This window comes from Ruditapes philippinarum, unplaced genomic scaffold (genome assembly GCF_026571515.1).
Source record: "Ruditapes philippinarum isolate M1 unplaced genomic scaffold, ASM2657151v2 ctg1453_1_1_1_1, whole genome shotgun sequence".
NCBI lineage: Eukaryota > Metazoa > Mollusca > Bivalvia > Venerida > Veneridae > Ruditapes > Ruditapes philippinarum.
The window spans coordinates 113,591-140,516 of record NW_026854133.1 but is presented as its reverse complement, the minus strand read 5'-3'; the positions used below and the strand labels follow the sequence as shown (position 1 = coordinate 140,516).

Below are 26,926 nucleotides of genomic sequence, written 5' to 3'. Positions count from 1 at the left end.
CTGCATTGATGAAACAGTAATTGGTTAGCCTTTGCAACTGATAAAGAGTCGTTTAAGCATTTGCTTTCATGCTTACAGAAATATTGAAGCACTATTTTACCACATAAATATGTGTGGAAGAAAGTAAATTAGAGGGAGAGTGTACATAAAAATATCTTGTAATGTTATCGTATCTTTTTCACTGTGTCGTTCGCTGTGTTCATGAGTTTAACCTGAAGACTGCGTAAAGTCAACTCATTAATGCGGAGCTACATAACCACTAATCTCAAAATAAATCAACACAACATTGCAACATTGCATCGCTGTTTTGTTGTCACATGCTTATAAATAACGTGTGATTTCGCTTTGTTACAATGTTATTTTGCATTGTCATAATGTACTTTGCGTTGTCGCTTTCTCATTTCGCGTTGTCTCTATGATATTTTGCGCAGTCACTTTGCATTGGCGCATGTCGTTCTGCGTTGTCGCATTGTCATATTGCATTGTGACACTGACAATTTTTTTATTGCTGATTAGTAGTTTCGCAATGTATAATTGTCATACTAATATCACTTGTCACGTTATATTGTAGTGTGTCGACGTCTTAGAACCATTGACGATTAGCAAAAATACATCTTACTCCGGCAAATAAAGATACTATACATTTCAAACGTCTAGTCCAGTTGACTTAATGTTACTTATGATACTGCCTTTCGGTATATAAACCAAAGAACCTTGGATATGAGTGTGATATAATGTAAATTCTTAATTCAAACTTAGATGTATTGTGACGAGGGTTTACTACTTGATTAATTATAAACATGTCATGTTGTGTTTTCTTTCGCATTACTATGTCCTAATCTAACTTACCAATGTCAAAGAGAAGAGCATACAATATTATATTAATGTCACATGTGTACAGTATTTGAATATACTTGTAAGCGAGTGACACTTAGATCTTTTAGAAAAGGGCCACGTGTTTTAGTTATGTGTCATTGTAAAGCATATTCTTTTTCGTCGGTCTTGTGTCGTCTTATATATTGACTGCTCAACTTTGCCTGTAAAAATGTACTTGAATTAAAAGTTAATCATAATCATTGCGTTGTGTTATTGCTATTTTAAAGTAGGGCTGTGCATTGCCATTTTTTTCTGTCACGATACATATCACGATATTTGTTTTTCAAAACGATGCGATTCACGATATGTATTGCATACTTTGAAGAATTGCGGTGCATATTGCGATTCTTATGTTGCGATGCGATACGTATCACGATACTGACTTTCAGACTTCGTATATAAAAAATTGGCCATTTGTTTACAGCATAATTACGAATATAATATAAAACTATTACAGTAGCAAAAAAATAAACTCTTTAACTTGTTGTTATCACTTGGTTTCCGATTTTGATCTTTCAACAATTTACTTAAATAATTACTTAAGGATAAAATGTATTGTTAATTATACCATAACAGCAAATTGTTATCTACTATTCTAACACTTAAGTCCACTTCTGTAAATATGGCAGTTTAACAATTTCAGTCTTACAATACACTACTAAAGATTTTTCTTGTGAAAAAATAGTAACAAGTGATTTACAATTAGGTCAACAACTGTGTAAATAACTGTTAATCAGTTTCACTCTAAATTTTTCGTATTTTATTTTGAGTTTGCAAATTTTGCAAACACTCCGCGTCCGGTCTTCCACATTATACAACGCTGTCTGTTGGTTCCCCAAAAACTACAATGTTCCCAAAACTCGTGAATTATATGACCAGGGAGGATTAACAATAGTTTCCCCTTCTAAATATTTTGCAGTCTGCATGTTTGTTTCTTTTGTTGTTATTTTACGGGAAAATGATGTCAACGGAAATAAAAGTATAAATACGTGACGAATATCACATGGGAATGTTGTCAGCATCACTATTTTAATCCGACATCAAGTGCGATTAAATACAATTACAAATTCATGTTTGTAGGTTGTTGTTTTTTTTCTTGAAAACGCATAGATCTCTTATTATTTGTTTTATTATGAACAAGTTCAAAGAACACCAGCCCATTTATATGACATTGATAAAACTTGGTTAGTTACCGTTAAATGATTGCGGATATGGGGAAATGAGATGACAACGATGATATGATAATAGTCGCGCTTGTTCATTGTTTCCATCCGAGCTATTTTTCTTTCTTCAGTCTTTCAAAAATACAGTTGTCCTTATTTACCTGGAATATATTGTTAGTGTATTGCGATACTTCCCCGCTGTATCGATACATCGGGAAGTGAAATATGTATTGCATCGCAATATATTGGAATTTGTAATTTCTTTACGATGCATACATCGAGGACAGGGCAGATCGCGATGCATCGATGCATCGATGAATCGTTACACCTCTATTTTAAAGGTGTGTATCTTTACTAAAATATCATATAACAAAACGCTAAGAAATATTCAAATGAATAATGGTTAAGGTGTCTGCCTCCCAACCGAGAGATCATGTGTTTGAGCCCTACTCGGATCACGACCATGTTTTTTCTTGTTTCTATATGATACCAGTTCTGGATGGTTTCAGGAAGCTGAATAATATAAGTTGCAAGCAGTTATTTCGCAATAGAGCTTAAATAAAAGTAACAAACTTTAACATTCGTAATAAATTGTTGGTGTTTGTTGTTGTTATCCAGATGTTTATTGAAAGTTTTAGTAAAACATTTTACGACTGCGTTTGCTGACACGATGATATTCCAATGGTAAAGTAAACAAACGACAAAAATGCAAATATTGTATGGCAATATTGACCTGAGACATTTAAAAAGTCAATGGCCTTTTGTCGGTAATTATCAGATTTTCGAAGTAAATCTTAAGTATTTTAAAGTATTGAATAACGATATACACTTACCTCAACACATGCGTAACTATTCTCCGTGACAAAGTGTTCAGTTTTTCAGTTTCAAATTATAAAGAACCATTATCTTTAATATTTTCTATTTTTATTTCATTTTTTATATTTTGCGAAACTTGACAATGTTCTTGCGAATGACATTCACCCATTGTATACGCAAACTAACGAAAATACTTCCGAAAATTAATTACAGGTCAATATTGCCAATCAACACTTTAATGTTTAAAATCAGGTCAGTATTGCCAATAAACACTTTAATGTTTAAAATCAGGTCAGTATTGCCGATTAACACTTTAATAGTATTGCCAATTAACACTTTAATGTTTGAAATCAGGTCAGTATTGCCAATTAACACTTTAATGTTTAAAATCAGGTCAGTATTGCCAATTAACACTTTAATGTTTAAAATCAGGTCAGTATTGCCAATTAACACTTTAATGTTTAAAATCAGGTCAGTATTGCCAATTAACACTTTAACGTTTAAAATCAGGTCATTATTGCCAATCAACACTTTAATGTTTAAAATCAGGTCAATATTGCCAATCAACACTTTAATGTTTAAAATCAGGTCAATATTGCCAATTAACAATTTAATGTCCTATGATTCAGTATAACAATTAAAGGAAAAACGTATAAATGAAGCCATTTAGTATATCTGGGTTCACAAAACAAATTACTTAATAAATATTGTTTTAACATTAGTTCTACAACAATTGAAACATAAACTCGGTTAATATTCACAAATGATATGCATAAACGAGCGTATTTATGTCATAACTGATCACAATACGCTCAGAAAAAATGTTTAAAAAGCCACACACAAATTACACACAAAAATAATTCCCAAAGATAACATAAATCAGAGTTATGATTCTACGAAGATAAACAGCGATCTGTTATCAATGATATTCAACTTTGATGTGACATGTTTGTCTTCATCTAGACGAACATAACGGCCTGATGCTTTGGTCTGTATCCTGAAGGTATCCTCTGTTGCCATGGTAACTATGTAACGCATGTTGTCGTCATCAATGTTACCTCGACCATATAATGACGTGTACGGTGCACCCTGAACGTTGTAGCCGTCGTACATATAAACGCCCGGTTTTGCAAGAGACTAAAAGCATACAAATGAATAACTATAAATAATGCTGAACAAGTTAAATTATCCCTTTATGTATGTTAAAAATAAAGTTATAATAGCACGCAGTACGTACTTAAATGGAAAGATATTTCTTCAATAGACAACTGTATAAGATTAATGATAAAAATAATATCAATTATATGAATTAAAAATAATAATAATAGTAATAATAGAAATAATAATGATGATGATGATAATGATGATGATGATGATGATGAAGCTGATGATGATAATGATGGTGATGATAATAATAATAATAATAATAATAATAATAATAATAATAATAATAATAATAATAATAATAATAATAATGATGATAATGATGATGATGATGATGATGATGATGATGATGATGATGATGATGATGATGATGATAATGATGGTGATGATGATGATAATGATGGTGATGATGATGATAATAATAATAATAATAATAATGATGATGATGATGATTATGATAATAATAATAGTAAAAATAATGATAATGATAATAATAACAATAATAATAATAATAATAATAATAATAATAATAATAATAATAATAATAAATATAATAATAATAATAATAACAATGATTACAATGATGATAATAATAATAATAATAATAGTAATAAATAAATAAATAAATAATAACAATAATAATGATAATAATAATAATAATAACAACAACAACAACACCAATAATAATAATAATAATAAAAATAACAATAATAATAATAACAACAACAACAATAATAAAAATAATTATAATAATAACAATAATAATAATAATTAAAAATAATAATAATAATAATAACAATAAAGGCTATAAACTTACCTCTATTTTATATGAGCCATCAAGTTGTTTGTGGAAGATGAATCTTACAAAGGAATCATCCGGTTGGGCTAGTGATGAAACAATCCTAGCACGACCTGCACCATTATAATGCCAAAACTCATTATTTTCTGCGCAATAAATCTTGAAAGTTTTTCCATCTAGCACAGGCATAACTGAAAAATTGATAAATGATATAGTACAGAATAAGGCGACATTTAAGAAAACAGCTATTTGAAAAGATTTGTTCTATAATGGATCAATGATACAGTACAACATAAGGCGACATTTAAGGAAACGACTATTTGAAAAGATTTGTTCGATAATGGGTCAATGATATAGTAGAACATAAGGCGACATTAAAAATCAAAGCACAGAAGGCGCTGAATTTGTTTGGGTCTCAGAATGTCAGAAAGGTGAAGGTTGTGAGGTTATAAAACAATTTGTTTTGTATAGTGTCACCAATGCTTTCCAGCGTTTTAATTGTAGTAGATTGGCTATAAGACTAATTGCAACACTGATATCTAATCCAATGTTTATTTGACTTAAACAATTTGAAAAAAAAATGAGTTGCCTTAACTGGGATTTCAAACTCCAGACCTCTCGCTCCCTAAGCGAGCGCGCAAACCCCTCGGCCACGGTGAATTTATATTTTAACGGCCTGAAGAAAACCATATTATTCTAAATTAGGGTTTGTAACGACGCTAACTGTTGTTTTACACTTGTGTAAATAATCATGGCGCTTACTATAAGCATGTATATCTATAAAGAATAAAACAATATTAGAAATCTTCGGCCATTCGGGAATTATTTTGCTTGAAAATTAATGCGCCTGTCATGTGACCATATTTACGCAGTGATCTCCCCTGAATTTTTCGGCCTTTGTGTTACATATATAAAGGGAAGTAACCGCTTCAAAAAAGCGGACTACTTTCAGCATTTGCAATTAACAGCATTAGAGTCTGAAATTTCGCTACCATTATTTGTTTGGTCTGACGACCCAAACAAATAAAAATGGCTATTTGAAAATATTTGTTCTATAATGGATCAACGATATAGTAAAACATAAGGCGACATTTAAGAAAAATGACTATTTGAAAATTTAGTTACCAAATCAACCAGCAGTATTAATATATATTGTATACAGTTTGAAATATGTGGCTTTCGGAGGGTATTTTGTCATTATGTTCTAATATTGAGTTTATTTTCATAAAGAACTCTATGACGAATCGGTAAAAAGATTATAAAAACAAAATAATTGTACTGGCAATAGAATAAAAAATAAAATCAACAACAACAACAACAAAAATAAACATTTCTTTAAATATAGTTGTTCTTTTAATGAGAGTTAAGTGTATAACTGTGATTTTTAATATGGTACCCCTGACCATCTTCCTACTTCCACTGGGAGTCTATGATTTCTTGTACTAAAACTTGTGATGATTTTACAAAAATAACTAGGAAGAAAATTAAGATACTTATTTGTGCCAAATTCATTTTTAAATAGTTTATAATTAAATACGTTTGATTTGAATTCTTTTAAAAATATTTATTGCATAAAATATAAACAAGAAGCATATACATGAAATTAGTACATAGGGCATTCTATAAAATTACAAACATTTGAATAGTCATCACCATTCAATACAACGCCTATCTAGTGCAAAAGAACTACTTTAAATAATCATATAATTAATTATTAATAAATTTTTAAAGATTAATAAGGATTTTAAATTACGATAATTAATAAATATGGTCCAACTATATCGTTTTAATGTTAGTCAGTGAAACAAATCAAAATGTAAAACAGAATAAAACATGCAATCTAAAAGCTACCTTTTTGTGCTGTTGTAGTCTGCGTTGTTATAGGTGCCAGCGTGGTAGTTCTATTAAAGAATTCTGAAAAAAAAAGAAATACATCTTTCTATATAAGCATTGTATTTCTAAATATTCATGTTAGATAACTCGCGGAAATTACCGTTTCTAAAAATTACAGTTTTACACTTAACTCTCATTAAAAGAACAACTATATTTAAAGAAAGGATTATTTTTGTTGTTGTTGCTGTTGACTTTATTTTGAATTATATTGCCAGTACAATCATTTTGTTTTTGTATTTTCTGATCGAAGATCAGGAAATACAAAGCTGACATTCATTTTCTCATCGAAGATCAGGAAATACAAAGCTGACATTCAATCTCTGACACAGCTGTTCACGACACACCTAACAACAAGTAGTTCTTAAAACAACTTAAACTAGCGATTTAAAAGAAAGAAATATTTTTTATTGTGTTATAAGTTTCCCACAAATTACAACGCATTTAAAGTTTAAAAGTAGCTTTGGGTTATAGAATTGTCAATAAATGCACAATCACAAATTACACGGATGAATATGATTTTAATCAATGAAAATGCTATTTTAGCGATGTCGATCAGAGCGTATTACACAAATAAATATGATTGTCGAGTAGTGGGATATATACATGTCGGACTGTTTTGGCAGGAGATTTTCGCTAAATTATTTACATCAATGTTAAACAACAAGTTTATCGTGAACGAAATATTGTCCAACAATATTGACCTGGCACTTCATTAACTTACGTAAATGTCACTTGAATAAACACTGACCAATATCTATCGAATATATCGATATATTTGCTAACATCACTGATCATTGAGATGTGGTGTATTGGTATAGATGCCGGACTACCGATCTGAAGGTCTCTGGTTCGATTCCTTACCAACACCACGTTGTGATTCTTTGCAAGAACTAATTTGAAATCGTTTTACTAAACCTAGATTTAGAATAAATTTTTGTAAGTGTTGTTTTCATTACACAATTATATTTTTATTTCATTACACTTTCTTTCAACGATTCTCTCTGTGACATTATATGCAATCGTATATGCTATAAAGGTAGTTATTAAAAATACTACATATACAGTACACACAACAATAAGGCTTGTAACAGTTTTAAGAGAATGCATTTTTAACATTGAAATAAAAAAATCAAAATAAAACAAAATCTTTGAACTACCAGTTTACGTGTACAATCTACAAGTGAAAACACTTTACCAACTGCGCTAACAGAGATTTACATTATTTTTAACAATTTGATATCTATATTCATATTGATTTAAAAGTATATCGTAAAGTTTATGGAATATACCAACTACATGGTCAAGTGCAAGAGTGCCAGGTCAATGTTGTTGGACAACCTCGAAATTAATAAACCCGAAATGCAATGGAAATTCTAAATTTAGTATTATTTGATTTTATTCAGGTTTTTCGAATAACTTCCCCGAGCTGCAGGGGTAACGAGCTCGTTTACTGTGTCAAAGGTCTGGGGGTCGAATCCCATTCGAGGCATCTATTTTTTAAGTTTCTTTGTTAAGGAAGTAGCAACGATATGCAAGGATAAAGTGTGGATGTCATAAAAAATGAACATAAATGATTTTTTGATGCAACTCTAGTCATGCAAAATTCCGTATGTATCAAGCTCTTGTGCCCTGCAAGATGAATTATAGTACATAAAAATAAACTTATACAGGAAAATACATACAGATATACAGTACGATTTAGATTGCAAAGATCAGAAAATACCACAGAGCTTGCAGCCCTTTGATTATAATATTTTTAACGATTCGTCATAGAGTTCTTAGATAGAAATAATGTCTTTCTTATTCAACACTCATGACTTTTGTAGGTACGATTAGATGTTTCGGATCAGAATCCTAAATCGTTTTGATTTTGTGCATACGCCTTATGCTTTAAGGAAATTTACTAGCATATTTCTTTTTAGCAAACATTTGGGAAGTATGCTTTTTCAAAATTCAAACAATAACTTTTGCTACAAATATATGGTTTAATACATTTGTTATGATCCAACTACTTTATGACTTGTGCAAAAATACTAATACACCTGGGACAAAGTATGGAATTAATTGTATGTATCAGAAGAAACTGAATCTCTATGACGTGCATAGATGAAAAGTCATGATAATAGAAGTCTGGAAGGTCAGTTCATATTGATCGAGTATTACCTTTTGTTTTTATTAAAATATTTCAAGCATTTATTTGAATTGGTCGGACAAAAATATATAATATCTCTTTCTTATATGTACATCGTACCATGAACTTAAAAAGTCTATCATGAGCTCAGTTGTCCGTGTCTTTTTTTTTACTTAAAATTCTAACGGAATAACATACACGACTACATAGGCAGAGTGACACTGATGTAATATAATAAAAATGATGATAATGATTATAATTATAAACTTTAAAAGTGAAAGAACTAAATTATCCCGCTAGCGGTACGCATTTTAAATGCGTTCCATTTCCTCAACCGAGTGCCTCAAATTTTACCGATAGTCAAGTGACATCAGCCACAGATACCAGACGGACAGTTAATCATGTTAATTTTGAAGGAACTATTGCTTTAATTGATGTCAATCAGTAGCTGTTTAATTGGTCAGATGCCACTGGGTCATAGAGTATGTTACCGCATAACATAACATAACGGCCTTTGAACCCACATTGGTAAGGGGAAGGTGGTTTTAAGTCAAATACCCTAACCAATCAGTCATGTACACCCCTACTTTAAAAAGAAAGTGTTTCAATAGGACATAAAAACAACTTGGTTTCTTTTCCTTTAAAAAAATTAACAGGAAATAACTGAATAAGGATTAATTTTCATTAGCCATTTCAAAATTACAAACTGAAATCTTTGGTAACTCAGTATACATTTAAAAAGTAAAATGCCATTCTAAAATACTATGCACAGTCCTAAAGTAAAATGTACATGATAGCTTTTTAACTTGCAAGTCATTTTGCTAAGACATTATGACGTCACAATGTCAATGTTGAAAGAGTCTTGTCTCTCAGATATTATATTGGTCTCAAAGGTGTAAATTGTATTTAACAGCGGTTTACTGTTTTAATGCGTAGGAATTGAGCACGAAGACTGTACAGTTATTTTGATTGCATTATGGCAAAGTAAAGGAGCCTTCTAACGCTTTTATTTTTCAAGCGGTGATTATTTTCAGAGCTGCATCAGTACTAAGATGTTGGTGCGCATGCCTGAAAAATGGTGGTTTAAATTTTCTGAGGGAAAATATTTTTTGATTTATCGGGAATAAAAGTGTTTAAAAGTGGAATATTTTGGATATAATTGGATAAACTTGATAACAAACATGTGAGTTACAATTATACTATGGGTGATAAGAAAAATAAGAAAAGAAAAGACAGAAATAGCAGTGGTAATGACAGTAATAATGTAAGCAATAGAAAAATATTTAAGCAGAGAGGCCCTTCTGGAGATTTAAATGTTTCAGTTAGTGATGTTCTTAATCAGACAAATGCTGTACTTTATGATGAAAATGCTACTATTGATGATCTTCAGGATGACATTTCTACTATTGATAATTCTGTTTTTGAATTGAATACAAATTTCCCGGGAATAAGCGATAAGATGGCGGACAAAATGGCGGAAAAAAAGATAAACAGCCTACTAACAGTGACATCATGTTGTGTTTAAACGGTATTTGTAAAAGGTTAGATTCAGTGGAGAAAAAACTTTGTGCATTAGACCATCTCGAAAAACAGGTATCAGGATTTGAAAAAGAACTAAAAAGTATTTGGTTAGCTATTGATGAAAGAGCAAAGAAAGTAGAAGAATGTGTGTTAAGTTTAGAGGATAAAATGGAAAATATAGACATAAGTTCAGCTTTACTTGCTAACAAAGTCGATGAATTAGAAAAAGCTCGTGACGTTGCCCGTGATGAAGTTACATACCTAAAGTCGCAATCTATGCGCAATAACCTCATATTTACGAATATACCGGAGGACAATTCAAGTGGAAATGAATCACAGGAAGTTACCGAGCAAAAGTTAAGGAATCATCTTCACGAGGCCCTGAAGATCTCGAAGGAAGCCGTTAACGAAATCCGATTTGAACGTGTACACCGATCACCAGGTCATATATTACCAGGAAAAAAGAGGACAGTTGTGGCCAAATTCACGTATTTCAAAGTCCGGGAACAGGTGCGCAGACAATGGAAAAATTTACAGGAAACGGATTTTCAAATGTACGAACAATTCCCACAGGAAGTGATTTCTAAAAAGGAGAAAAACTAGTCCCCAAATTAAAGGCAGCTCGAGATGAAGGGAAAAAGAGCATGGATAGCGTACGATAACGCTATTTATAGACGGACGACCGATCAAAGATTAGGGGTGCGACAGAGATGAACTTTCGATACTTTCATGGAATGTCCACGGACTTACTAATGATAAGAAAGTAAAATAAAGAGATTTTGTTAATATTATAAGTAAACATGATTATTGTTTCTTATATGAATCATGGACACATTCTCATAGTAATATTTCTATTAATGGTTACGTCACTCATAACTTTTTTCGAAAGTTTCAAAATAAGAATGCGCGCAGATGTAGTGGCGGAATAGTGCTTTATTATAAAGAACACTTAAAAGAAGGAATTCAAGTTGTTCAGAAATCATTTTGATACAATTATTTGGTTGAAATTAGATCGTACTTTTTTAATGTTGATGAAGATATATATTTATGTGGTGTATATATTTGGGGCGAAAATTCACCTGTATATAATACTTTTAATACCGACTTATTTGAAACATTAGAAAATGATGTATTTACTTATGAAAGTCTTGGTTCTATATATCTTTTTGGTGTACTTTAACAGTAGGGTAGGCAATAAAAAATGATTTCATTGTACATGATAAAGTAAACAAAAACATTGATGACATAGATTATGAACCCGATAGTACCTCATGCAGGGCCACAAATAGATAGTAAACATAACAATCATGGTATTAAACTGTTAGATCTTTTGCAAATCATCATGTTTACGTATTATTAACGGCCGTATCGGGAACACTAACACTTATACTTCTTTTTTATCTCATAACGGTTTATCTGTGATAGACTATGTATTATGCAACGAACGCAATTTTTCATTGATCAGTGATTTTACTATACATCCATTTAATGAATGGAGTGATCATTCCCCGTGACCTTGTCACTTGTATGCAATGATACGCACGATAATAATGCAGGTCATTCTGGGATTAAATTTAAGTGGGACAATGATTTCAAGCAACAATTTCGTTTCTGGCATAATTGTAAATTTACCTGTTTTTAATACTATTGTTAATACATTAGATTGTAATAGTAGACAGTCTGTTAATGATGCATTGAATAAATTTACAGATACAATGCGGGAGTATTGCAGGATCCTCTTTTTTCTTATAATTTGCAATATAGAAATGTTCATTATTAATGATGCAGAAAAATAATATGAAGCACACAGAATGGTTTGATAAGGATTGTATAGATGCACGAAACGTATATTTACAATCGTTAAAATCATTTAATTGTTGTTAAACGGAATGAAAATAGAGTAATTTTTGTGTAAACCATAAATCTGCTTATAAATCTGTTATTACAAAGAAGAAAATATGTTCTATAGAAAAGAAAATGCAAGAAATAGAAAATTTGAAAAAGAGTAAGCCGAAAGTTTTTGGAATTTATTTAAAAAGCAAACAAGGAAAAGGTTGATAATAAAATAACTTTAAGAACAATTTAGAGAATATTTTTCAAGTTTAAGTAATGATTTTTTTTGAGTGTTACAACGCTCAAGCTGAGGAATTTTGTGAAAATAATGATTTTACAAATACTAATGAACATTTTTCCTTGAAATTAGACGAGCCTATTACTTGTTCTGAAATTTTATCGGCTTGTTAAATCACCGAAGCGTATAAAGCCTAATGGTAATGATTGTTTAATTGAACGAATAATTTTATAAAGATTGATATTTTATCGTCTCATATTTGTGGACTTAAATAATTGTATTTTAAACTCGGGCTGTTTTCCTGATAAATGGACCGAAGGTATAATTATCCCTCTGCATAAAAAGGGAATCAAAATGACGTTAATAATTACAGAGGCATTACACTTGTAAGTTGCTTGTCCAAATTATTTACTACAGTTATAAATAGACGAAATTCAAAAATTTTGTAATGAACACAACACTATTTCTGAATGCAAGTTTCAAATTTCGTAAGGGAAGATTCCACCTGTAGACGCTATTTTTAATTCTTAATTCGTTGGTTCAAGAAATTTTTAAATGATATTATCGCTACAATCGGCTATTTTCCGCATATTTGCCCATGTTTATAAACGGACCAAAACCATGTGTTAACATAGTCACGCGCTTTGTAATAGCCCGGTTTCACGCTATGGCGCAATACATACAAGGGCCCAGTAATTTAAACGCAAAACAAAAAATGACGATTTGGCCTGTTTTGTATGGAACGGCCGTGGACTGTCTTTATGTGTCAGAATGACGAATATACATGGTTAAATGTGATTGCTGGTTGAGTCCTGAGTATACAATAGTGCTGGGTCAAATCCCAAATACTGGGTTGGGGGAAATTCCCAAATTTGCGCTCAGTTATTGAAGTGTAAATGTTGTGTGCTGATGTATTTTATTTCAGTCAAGTCAATGTATTGTCGGGTGCATAAGTCGTTATGTTCAGTTCTTAAAAACAAACAGGCATGTGGTAACACAATTATGTTTGAGTTAAAAAGAATATGTTGTAGGGTATGACAGTTGTTATGTTCGTTAAATAGCTCTTCTCATCATGTTCAACCATGAAAATAACTGTTAAGTGGTACTATTTTTCGTTTGGCTGAGGCAGTGTATTATTGGGTGATCCTTTTATATCATTTTCAGTTGAAATGACATGCTGTTGGGTGCTTTTATTCAGACTGTTCAGTCGTAAAATAGAACTGTTGAATAGTACTATCATTATGTTCAGTTCAGAATGATGTACTGTTCGGTGCAGAGGTCATTCTGTTAAGTAGTGAACACAAAATGTTGTGTGATACCGTTATTTTATGTTCAGTTCAGATGATCTACTGTTCGGTGCAGAAGTCATTATGTTCAGTTCAGCATGATGTACTGTTCGGTGCAGAGGTCATTATGTTCAGTTCAGATATGATATACTGTTCGGGTGCAGAAGTCCTTATGTTTCAGTTCAGATAATATACGTGGGTCGGTGCAGAGTCATTATGTTCAGTAGTGAACACAAAAATGTTGTGTGATACCGTTATTATGTTCAGTTCAATGATATACTGTTCGTGCAGAAGTCATTATGTTCAAGTTCAAGATGATGTACAGTTCGGTGCAGAGGTCATTATGTTTAGTTCAGATGATATACTGTTCGGTGCAGAAGTCATTATGTTCAGTTCAGATAATATAACTGTTCGTGCAGAGTCATTATGTTCAGTAAGTGACACAAAATGTTTGTGATACCGTTATTATGTTCAGTTCAGATGATATTACTGTTCGGTTTGCAGAAGTCATTATGTTCAGTTCAAGATGATGTACAGTTCGGTGCAGAGGTCATTATGTTTAGTTCAGATGATATTACTGTTCGGTGCAAGTCATTATGTTCAGTTCAGATAATATAACTGTTCGGTGCAGAGTCATTATGTTCAGTAAGTGAACACAAACTGTTGTGTGATTACCGTCATTATGTTCAGTTCAGATGTATCCTGTTTGGTGCAGAGGTCATTATGTTCAGTAGTGACACCAACTGTGGTGTGATACGTCATTATGTTCAGTTCAGATGATATTCTGTTTGGTGCAGAAGTCATTTTCATGGTCAGTAGTGAACACAAACTGTGGTGTGATACCGTCATTATGTTCAGTTCAGATGATATTCTGTTCGGTGCAGAAGTCATTATGGTCAGTAGTGAACACAAAACTGTGGTGTGATATCGTCATTATGTTCTGTTCAGATGATATCTTTTTGGTGCAGAGGTCATTATGTTCAGTAGTGAACACAAACTGTGGTGTGATACCGTCATTATGTTCAGTTCAGATGATATCTGTTCGGTGCTGAAGTCATTATGTTCAGTAGTGAACACAAACTGTGGTGTTGATACCGTCATTATGTTCAGTTCAGATGATATACTGTTCGGTGCACAAGTCATTTTGACAATGCGCTGAGCGGTCATACAATTATGTTGGGTTCATTCGGATTTCTTCGCGTCAAACAAGATGGCGGCGGGGAGCAACTAATTTCCATAGTCACGTCGAGGGCTAATGACCACTAAATTGCCAAACAATTACCTATTTGAGTCGACACATGGCCACAGTAATAAGAACGTTTAACGTTAAATATAAGTATGGAACCCCCCATTTGAAACACACATGACCACAGTAAATGGAACATTATATATAAGTAAGTGTGGCTAATAAAGTCAAACATGGCCAAAGTATAAAGAAAATTCTTTTAAGTAAGTGAAACCTAATTGAGTCACATATGCCACAATAATTAGACATAATGTTTAAGTCAGGGAAATGTATTTGAGTCTACAATGTAATTTTATTAGGCTACCGCCTAACTTGTATATAAATGTTCCATATACTTTAGTTATGCGTGACTCAAAAAGGTTTCCCCTTACTTAAACATAATGTTCATATTATTTTGGCCTAGTGTGACTCAATTAGGTTTCCCTTACTTATATAAGAATTGTTCTTCGATAATGTGGGTATGTGTGACTTTATTGCGCTACCTTTACATTAATATCTATGTTCCATTACTGTGGCCATGTGTGACTCAAATAGGTTTGCCTTACTTAAATATTATGTTCCATTTATTGCGGTTATGTGTGAGCTCAATGGGTTACCAACAAATACATTTTAAGTCGTATATGCTGTGGCCATATGTGACTTTAATAGGCTACCCTTGACCTTATATGCTCCATATACTGTGGGCATGTGTGACTCAAATAGGGTTTCCTTACTTGAATATTTGATGTTTTATATTTTTAAAATTTCGTTTGCTGTGTCCATTTTGTGACTCTTATAGGTTACCAAACAATAAATTTTAAGTTTTATTTTACGGTGGTCACGTGTGACTTTAACAGGCTACCCTTACCCATATTTTAGTTTTATATATACTGTACCCATTATGACTGTAACAGTATAGTATAGTCATGAATTAACTAATAAATACCATAGGGTATTTAAAAGTCCAATTTATGAAAATAACGTTCTTAAGCCCCCGATAATATTTATAGGGAAGAAAATTGTTTTTGGCAATTTAGTGGTCATTAGCCTCGACGTGACCTCTCCCATCTTGTTGCCCGAAAATATCCGAATGAACCCAACATAATGGTTGTATCACACAACAGTTTGTGTGTTCACTATTGAACATAATGGACCCTCTGCACCGAACAGTATATCATCTGAACTGAACATAATGATAGTAACAAAAAACCACTGAACATAACGACCTTTGCACCGAACAACAACATTGACTTGACTGCAGAAGATATAATCAGCACACAAGATAATGATTGTACCATTTAAGATAATGATTGTACCATTTAACAGTTCTATTTCACGACTGAACAGAAGGATAAAGCACCCAACAGCATGTCATTGCAAAAGACTGAAAATAATAAAAGTATCACCCAATAATACACTGCTCAACCAAACAAAATGATAGTACCAACTCAACTGTTTATTTTCATGGTTGAACATGATGAGTAGAGCACCAAAACAGCATATTATTTAAAACCGAAATAATACTGTAACACCCTACAACATATCTTTTTAACTCCACATAATTGTGTTTCCACATGCCTGTTTGTTTTTTGAACTGAACATAACGACTTATGCACCCGACAATACATTGACTTGACTGAATAAAATACAGTCAGCACACAACATAGCACTTCAATAACTGAGCACATTAGGATTTCCACCCAGCATTTTGTATCTCGGACTCAACAGAAAGACATTTAACTAGGTATATCATTCAATCTTAACATAAGACAGTCCAGGCGTTCCATATGTTTGAGTCATGCGCTCTTGTTATATTGAAATTTATTGATTCGATGGCCTCAGTCGCATATTCAAGTAACTATGCCGGAAAAACGGCGTATAGACATCGGTGCTAATCTTGGTTGTCGCCCTTTCTAAGAAACGGACAGTTGTCAATGTAAACAAATACAGTATAATCTACCTGTCATTCAGTTTAACACTCCGATTAACTTACAAAACTAGATAACACAAAATTAATAATGAGAAAATGTTTTTTATTTATGTTAATGTTGGATAAATGCTCTTTATATTTCTTTGATAGAATAATGCTTAGTGCCTGATTTTTTTATAAACTTGTTTGCATGAAAAAAAAAACCGATTCTGATGTCACTGATCTTTTTTCTACCGTCAATCTGAAATCATTCTAAGAATTTCTGAGGGTCATGTTTTGTCTTGGGTAGAGGGTAGAGTAATGTAACGTTTTTTTTCTTGAGATAATAAATCTCCAAAGGCCAAGCTTTGTTAAATTAATTAAAATTCAAAATTTCGTTCGGTTCCGAGAATTTTCAAAGTTGTTGGCCCCGGAAAAATGAAACGCATACGTAAAACATAGAATTGGATAAATACCGTCCAAGCACAAGACTTTAATGTAATTGTGTTTTGTATAAACTATACATCACGAATCTGTTTGAAAATTTTATGCTATAATAGCGTCAACGCACGTTTATTTCGTGTTATAACGTCTGCAGAGTCCCTCGGAACTATTGGAGCCCTCGCCCTACCGGGCTCGGGCACCAACCATTCCTCGGGACTCTGCAGACGTTATAACACGGAAAAACGTGCGTTAACCCTATAATAAAAGATTGTATGTTATATTTGTCGATATGATGAAATGCTTTGACTCTGTTTATAGAAATGGCCTTTGGTTTAAATTGTACAATTGCGGAATTCAAGGGAAGTTACTCAGTATAATACGTGATATGTATCAAAAAGTAAAATCTTGTGTCGTGTTCTAGCTATTCTGATTATTTTCTGTATGCTGTAGGTCTTCGTCAAGGGGGAGTTATGTCCCCTCTTTTATTTTCTCTTTTTGTTGAAGACCTTGAATTATATCTTCAGTCTGAAACTGAAGCAGGTCTTACTTTAGATGACATAGTTTTAATTCTTTTATTATTTGCTGACGATATGGCTATCATAGGTAAAAACCCAGATGAAATACAAACTCTTTTGAATCTCTTATTGTCTTATTGTAATACTTGGGGCCTTAAAGTTAATACCTCAAATACAAAAATTATGGTATTTCGAAAAAGGGGTGCACTTTTAGCATCTGAGCATTGGACCTATGATGGCCAAGAAATCGAAGCTGTTAATGATTTCAATTATCTAGGTACTATTTTTAACTATAACTGGTAAATTTATTCTATAATCAAGAACATTTAATTGGAAAAGCTTTAAAATCAATGAACATACTGTTATGTAAATGTAAAGAGTTTGATCTTAGTCCAAAAACATTATGTCAGTTGTTTGATGCCTTCGTTTCACCAATATTAAATTATTCATGTGAAATTTCGGGTTATTCTAAATCTAAGGAAATTGAAAGAATACATTTAAAATTTTGTAAAAGGTTGTTAAAAGTTAGATTAAATACATGTAATACTAGTGTATATGGGGAACTTGGAAGATATCCATTATATATTCATAGATATGTAAGAATTATTAAATTCTGGTTAAAACTTGTAAATACAGACAATATAATGTTAAAAACAGTTTATACTTAAGCACTTGAAGATAGCAATAAAGGGCAGACAAATTGGGTTTCTAATGTTAAAAATATTTTAAATAACTATGGATTTTCATACATTTTTGATAATTGTAACAACATAGACAAGGTTATGTTTTTATCAGAATTTAAATGTCGCCTTATTAATTCCTTCAAGCAAGAATGGTCCAGTAATCTTGAAAAAGTCCTGTTTTATGTATATATAGAAATGTTAAATCTTGTTTTGAATATGAATGTTATCTTAATATACTACCTAGGTGTTTTAGATTTTATTTTTTGTAGATTAAGAATGAATGGTCTTCCGCTTAGAATTCAAACAGGTAGATTTAGTAGAAATAGGATTCCTCGCGAAGAAAGAAATTGTTTGTGTTGCAATAATCTAGATATTGAGATGAATACCATTTTATTTGTATATGTAAATGCTATGACGTTATAAGAAAAAACACACTTAAAAAACTTACTATTACAGAAATCCATCAGTATACAAATTTACTCAATTGTTAAACTCAAAAATAAAATGAGCTTGTACGTTTATCAAAATTTGTTTAATGAAGCTCTTTCCATTAGGTATACACTTTTAACTAATAATGTCTGAATGAATCAATGTTCATTCTCCAAATGATTTGTTTTTTTCCATGCCAAAAATATTCATAATTAATCTTATTTATTTATAAAAAATACAGAAAATGCACATCTTTTTTCATAGCTATATGCATGTTCTTTGTTTTTTTATTAGTTTACCTACTTATATTTTATTATTAAACTATTGAATACGTAAAATGTGATATCCAGATTTTGTTTGTAAATTTTCATGCAGCTAAAATATATGTGAATATAATGTATTGTAGATGATGTACTTTGTACAAGTCTTAATAAAATTTCTGTTCTGTTCTGTTCTGTTCTTAAGTACCAGTACCAGTACTTGGCAAATTATGCAGTACCATTACCAGTACCAGTACTAGATTTTAGCTCGGTACTGCAGTACCAGTACTTTTTTTGGTGAAGTAATTAAGTATCAGTACCATTACTTTTATATATATTCATCAAAGTTTGAATAAATACAGTGTCAAACAAATAATTGCAAATATTATTCAGCAAAGAAATAAAATCATAATTTACTTTAAAGCTGCATGCCTCCAGATGACCAAAAATATTTCAAGAAAATTAAACTTGGAAAAAAATTACTAAAACTTTGAGAAAAGTAGACAGATTAAAGATTCAAGTGATAATTAAAATATATCTTATGTGCAATTAATGGCTGTATTTTGTAGTATTTATCACCATATATCTACTGCGTTACTAACGCAGTAGGGCCTATTTATGCATGTTTGCCGATTGTAATGTGTGAAGTACTTTCTTTGTTCATTTAACAATATTTTACCTTTAAATACATTTTCAAAATTAGAATGAATCTGGAGGCGTGCTGCTTTAAAGTTAACATAACATATTTACAACTTTATAGTTTTAACATACTTTTTACAAACAATATTTACAACATATATTTATGTCATATCTAATTGTTTAGTAACCAGTCAACTGTATAAATACAATGCAAAATCTTTCATTTAAAACACAACAATCTTTTGTTGCCTTTCACACCTTCACACCTCTGTTCAATTTATACCAAAGTAAATAACAACTTTTTATGGTGCTAACAATATCACTTTTTTCACTTGAAATGGGATTTTTTAGAATAAAAAAGAAAATAATTAGTTTTTATTTTTCTCTTTTACTAGTAAATACAAAATAATAAAAGATTTTAATAAGGATATTTTAGGGTAAAGAGTTATTGAGTCTGTTTATCTTAATTTAATTTTTACTTTAAGTCTTTGGTGCTTTTTATGATGAATACTATGTTAACATTTGAAGGAATATTGCAGCAAATTATCTTTAGATTTGATAACTTACTTTTTCATAAATATAAAATATTGTTAATGTAATTTACAGCTTTAATTTATGAGAAAAAATGATGTTATTTTAAATTTTTTATCAAAACCAAAAGTACTGGGTAATGCAGTAGCAGTACCACTTTTTAAGACAGTAATACAGTACCAGTACCAGTAGTAGCAAAATTGTGTAAGAGTAATTCAGTATAAGTACCAGTACTTGCAAAATCGCTGCAGTACATACTGCAGTACCAGTTATGCAGCTCTGATTATTTTCGCTGTCGATATTAAATTTTGTATTTATCTGTTCTTTTTGCACTCTTTTGTCCCTAAGGTATAAAATTATTTAACAAAATTAATCATAAGAAAAAATGGTTTTACGCTATTCCTCTTGAATAATTATTTAATCATTTTTTAAAAATATTTCTTGTTATCCCTGATTTCGGTGGGAGAACGTATATCAAATAGGAATAGCCGCATATACATGTAGTCCATAACCAGTTTTTCTTTTGCAGTTATAACACCGTTGTGTATAGTGGCAGAATCGCAAGGAATGATATAATATATTCTTAGAATGATGTATGCCGATTACTATTTACTTTTTGTATTGAAGGAGAACTGACTTATGACGGAGTGTATTTCTGACAATATAACCATTAATTTAATAATACGATAATGTTATTTTTATCCACATTCAAATAAAGTCTGGCTAGATTGAATATTATATTTTAAATTTTCCCTGTGAAAATAGAACATGATAAACACGATCAACAAGGAAAGGCGGCGTTCAATGAAGTTTATGATCAACTGCAAAGCATGAAAAAGATAAATCAAAGTGCTGAATGCACTGGATGTAAAAGATAAAAATGCAATGAACATAGAATGTTTAAATCAACTGTAACGAACTTATTGTGTACAAAATAAATTATTCTATTTGTATGAGGTGTTTAAATTTGGGTTAAGACCCACAAACATTCACACAATTAATGTGATGCGGCGTTATGAACCACTTTTAGATCTTTCTCTTGTTATGAAAATCGTTTCTTTTTGTGAAACCAAGGCCGATTAACAAAGTTTGTTTAAGTGTTGTATTCTTTCTTTTTCATATCTATATGAATTAAATAACAGATAAAAAGTTTATAAAAATTGATTTGTTTTACCTCGAGTTGTCGTAGCTGTAGTGCGTGTTGTCGTTGTTGAGAAGAAATCTAAAAAAAAATGAAGAAGTGCATAAAACGCTAAATTATGCGCAAGAAATTTTAAAGACCAGTAATGAAAAAGGGTGCTTGATTTTGTTGTTGTAATTGTTGACAGTTCAGCTGTAGGATTTAAATTTGTTGTAAAAAGTTTTAAAAATAGTAACGATACATTCACTTTCCTTTGGAATATTTGCTTTTAATATTTTTTTCAAATAAATTAATATTCTTTTCTTAAAAACACTTATAAAACGATTTTTGCAAAATTTCTGTCGAACAATCTTCATTATTTATAAATATAAACAATCCTTAATATATATTGGACAACATCTTAATAAAAAAGAAGGTGTGTTGTAAATCTTAAAACAATTCATTAAACAAAAATAAACTAATAAATACCTCGGCATGATCCTAATTGAGATTTTAATATTTCCCATGGCAAATTTGTACAAATCGCATCTAAGCCTGTTTGGCAGCATGCCTCTGTAAGTTTTTCAAATCCAACAAGACACGTAAGGAAGCATGCAGCAAACTGTTCCAGGGACAACCATGCTGTAATATTAACATTAGCTGTCAATACGACTTGAAAACCGTCCATATTTTTATCTTATTCTATGTCTCCTTTTAGTTTTGTCAGGAATCTATCAACTACCGCATAAATGTCTTCTCGATCGATCGGTCAACTTAGTTTCGAAACATTAACAATAAGTCATATGACTGGGTAGGCTCGGTTTGATTGAGCCTGTTCATGGACGGTACTGCCACGTGCAAGCTACCGTCTACGCCCCTAGCACCCGCGGAAGCAGTATTCAAAATTTAAACATGAAATGGTATGATTTTAAATCTAGAAACATTCAGATGTGGTTATACAGTGGTTATCATGGAACATCCAATTTGACTTGTAAGTGCAATTCCATATAAAACGGCGTATGGTCCTCGAGTAGAAGAATGCATGTCCCCTAATCGGGTTAACAAATGGCGGAACTAAACAAAATGGAATTTTGTAAAGGGACGTCATTCTCTTCAGAATGAAAACAACCTTATCCGGTGCTTAAGAAGGTACGTCACTAGCACTGAACTATAAGGCTCAATACTTTAGCATTATATGTTAACAAAATCAATTCGAGAAAAATGTGTTAATTAATGGGCCCGACTTTTAAGATAATATTCATTTCCTTGTCTGCCTTGAAAAATCTAAACATATACCTGAAGTGGTCGGACTGTTTGATAATCCTGAAGAAAGAAAACAATACAATAAGGAACTATATTCGGTGGAATTTTTAAACCATAACTGTTGCATGTGTATAACATGTAAAACAAAAAAGACTATAACAATTTGCAGACTGTAATAAAGAAAATGTTGCAAACTTTCAACAGGCATATTATACTATATTATATCATTTATTAATTCAGTTTCTACTAATTTTAGGTAATCAAAATTAATGAAATTTAATGGTATATCAATATTATCATAATTTGACAAGAAAAATCACATTACAACATAAAACACGACTTAAGCGATATATATAATCATTAACATAAACAGAAAAGATGAAAAAAAAAAAAAAACGTACCTGTACAGGACCCTAGCTTGGGTTTCAAAATATCCCATGGAAGATTTGAACAGACCACATTGAGACCTGATTTACAACAAGTTTCCAAGAGTTTTCCATATGTTGGTGTGCAAGTTAGGTAACATGATGCAAACTGCTCTAATGAAATATTTGCTGAAATAGATATACAAGAGTTAAAATACTTTAACATTATTTATATTTTGACGTTATAAAAAGTCGAGTCACAGCGAAATACATGGAAATAGATAATTAAGAAAATATCTTTCAACAGAATATCTCTCGCAGTTTTTATTATGATACTGTAAAAACCGTTGAAAGTTGTAGTAATATCAAAGAAATATCAGGTTTATTATTGTTTTAAAAAAGTTTGCTGTATGAATTGTAATCTGCTTTGTCTTAAATGTTGAATTGTTTTAATGAAGTTTCGCATTATGCAGTGCTGTCCATGAACAGGCGCAATCCAAACCGAGCATTTAGCATTTTCAATTTAACCGTTTTTGACGTAAAGGTTCTTTATGGATTTATTTTTCTTTATCTGAAGTTATTGCTGATGGATTTGAAAACATTATAGACTGATAGATACAACAATACGTGTTTAAATAGTATGACTTTGTTCATAAAAATAAAGTTTAAAAAATCTAAATGATTATGTAATTGATTGCTATTATTTATCACTTAGAAATGGAAGAAAAGTGTGTTTTGAAGAAATATATAAAGAAGTAACTTGCAAGGTACAGCATATCCATCCAGCAGAAATCGTTTGTTAGCTGACAAGGAGTCATCTGCAATATAATAATTGTTTAGTGTCATGCTGTGCTAAAGTGTCCAATATGTGCATTTATTTGAAAATCAGTATTCCTAAGTATGTCAATCTTTAGCAGACATGTGTGTATTATGTCAACATAGATTACACATTTTTAGTGACAATATGCTAATTTATATTTACATTGCTGTCTTATTTAATTGAATTACAAATTTATTTCAAGAGGTTGATAATAATTTTGATTGGCCAAATACTGATAATATTACTATTTTATAACTTCTGTGAAAACAATTATGGCAAGATGTAAGGTTTCTTTGATTTTATCATTTATACTAGAACAGGAATAATGGAGCATTAAGTAAATGTAGTTCAGTATAAATTGAAATATCTGATTTTCGCACAATTTTACAATTATTTTTTTTAAAATATAGTTTAACACGTTTAAAAGATTCACAAGTTTAACAGCAGGCTAACATTTCAGGGATACATACATATACAGTGTATAATCAATATTTGATAAATTGATTACTAACTTAACAAAAGTTCTAACCGATCACTTTTTAAATTATAATTATTTTATAACGGGTCAATAGATCCTTATAAAATTTTGCAGAGGGGATTTTTGTGTCATTTTCTACCGATCTGTGGAATGAAAAATAATTTAATACGGTTCCATGCACTCACGCGGGAGGCAGGGTGCGGTTTACACATTTTGGCACGAAATGTTCGTGCAGAGCGTGGTGAGTATTAAATTTTACATTGCATAAATCCTTGTTAACCTTATGAGTGAAAAAACATAAAACATGGCACGAATGTCGATGCAGGATCGTGCCGTAGCAGTTGGAATGTTGAATGCTGGAGCCTCTATCAGACAGGTGAGTGGCTGTTCATAAAAATATTTTTTTTTAAATATCGATAAAGTATTATTTAAATAGAAAAATGTTATAATTTTATTATTCTCAATGTGTTCATTCTCTTCGAAATAAAAGAAAAGTCGGATCTATTGGTATTATTCTTTTTCATATATAAGCGAAAACTCAGGGTGATCGGTTAGAATTTTTGTTCAGTGTATACATTAAACGATTTTGTTTCTATATGTTTCCAGTACATTTTTCATAAAATTGAACACCTATCTTAACCTTTAGATCCAGAAGTATCGCATGCATAAGTTGCTAGTAGTGTCACAAACACAAGTAAACCTTAAAAAGAAAATGATATACGTCTAAACCTTAAAAAAGACATTTGTATACGTCAATGCATGATATACTTATACAAATGAAATTATTTTAGACATTACACAAAGCACACTATGTTAATTATTCTATGTGATTTCGAAAGAGTAATAAAAATACATGTTTATCAATATGAAATGATTCTTTTGCCACTTTGGAGAAGAGCAAGCTGCATGTTTGACCTATTAGTATCATTATCAAAATCTGAAAAGAGGGTGATCTTTTGGAAGTATTATTCAAAGCAAAATTACATGAAAATTACAGACTGGCATCATCCCTCACATTCGCTTGCACCAGTACTCAATTTCATATTTCAACATTTAAAAGTGTTGGAATTAATGATCCTGGAGGTGAAGAAAATGTAACAACACCAAAAATGTATGAGTGAATATAAAATAAAGTATTTAAATTACCTGCGCTCTCTTTAAGCATTATTATCTTTCTGAAAGACCTACTAACAACATGTATAACAATTGTTTATCTAGGACAAACGCTATAATCGTAAGAAATTAGACACGAACTGCTGATAACTCTATCAGTTAATTATCAGCTCAAGGATTTGCTGAAAGTGCTAAAAGTTTACAAAAAGCACCTTTTGAACCTTTACATAAAGCTCCATTGAAGGTTATAACATACAAAACTGTATTTTTGTTTGCAATAACTACTTTCAGGAGATGTAGTCTCTTAAATTATGAGAAGGTTCAGTAAACATTCAACAGAAAGGTATCACCTTTATTCGTCATGGTTTAGCTAAACAGGACAGACCATCACATTTCGGAGCAACTATTTTCATACCATCTTTTCTAGAAAATAAGAAATCGGATCTAAAATATGTTTATTTTAAAATTTGACAGCAACTGAAAAATATAGAAAGTCTGGGACTGGTGAAGATGAAACAAAACTATTCCTTGGGTTTAATGAGCCACATAAACCAGCTAGTTCTCAAACGTTATCAAACTGGATTGTTCAGACATTAAAGTTAACACTTCAAGATGATAAGGTTAAAGTTAAAGCTCATAGTACCAGAGCTAATGGTCCATCTTTTGTTTTGTTCAAGGGTGCATCAATAGAATCAATTTTAGCTTCAGCAGACTGGAGTAGAGAGACTACTTTTACACGTTTTTATCTAAGAAATGTAAATAGTACTTCAGCAGTGTTGAAAACTTGAAATAAGGTTTTTGAACTAAAATTAAATTTTAACTTTTAGCAAGTCGCTATATCAACTTATTGACGGATTTTTCATATTTTATGGCACTCGATAAGTGCATTGGTATATACATATATTCATATATTGTGTACATTAGTGAAGATAGTGTTCTGAGAATATAAGTGGACATAGTGTTTTTCTGTACATTTATACATGAAGAAACAGTATTGACAGTGTTGTTCTGTACATTTATACAAGAGGAAACAGATATTCTGTACATAGTGGAGAATAAAGAATGGACATTTTCATGTACATAATGGGAACAGATACATATTTGTTGCATAAAGACTTTTGTCAGTAGATATTACCCTACACCACCATCAGAGGTGAGTATTGCTTTAAAATCAATCCTACACAATCCTACACGTATATTTATGACTGGTAAGTTTAACGAGTGAAATAAAATTGAAAAATTTGTAATCAAGTTAAAATTTTATGAATAAGTTAAACTTACCTGTCATACTAGTTTCCCACCACCACCGCTTGGTAATATTTGGATGGTGCAATTGTTTTCACTTAATCAGTAAAACTGAGGAGCACATTATATAATCTACTAAGTCATAATCATCAATAAATGGAGGTGTA

The 26,926-nt window shown here is 31.2% G+C and overlaps 2 protein-coding genes across 2 annotated transcripts in view; both read right to left on the bottom strand.

The window, feature by feature from the left end:
- The window catches only part of LOC132739047 (procathepsin L-like), a 41,908-nt gene that overhangs the window by 4,531 nt on the left and 10,451 nt on the right, over positions 1 to 26,926 (bottom strand). The window lies entirely within an intron of this gene.
- LOC132739044 (uncharacterized) lies at positions 3,607 to 25,629 on the bottom strand. The gene is made up of 10 exons (XM_060726693.1): positions 25,548 to 25,629; positions 25,042 to 25,101; positions 23,868 to 23,921; positions 23,140 to 23,292; positions 22,772 to 22,798; positions 21,965 to 22,117; positions 21,530 to 21,577; positions 6,670 to 6,732; positions 4,837 to 5,009; positions 3,607 to 3,992 (listed from the first exon to the last, which is right to left on the bottom strand). Exons 1-10 carry the CDS (start codon positions 25,564 to 25,566, stop codon positions 3,741 to 3,743), a joined length of 1,002 nt encoding a protein of 333 aa, XP_060582676.1. The 5' UTR covers positions 25,567 to 25,629; the 3' UTR covers positions 3,607 to 3,740.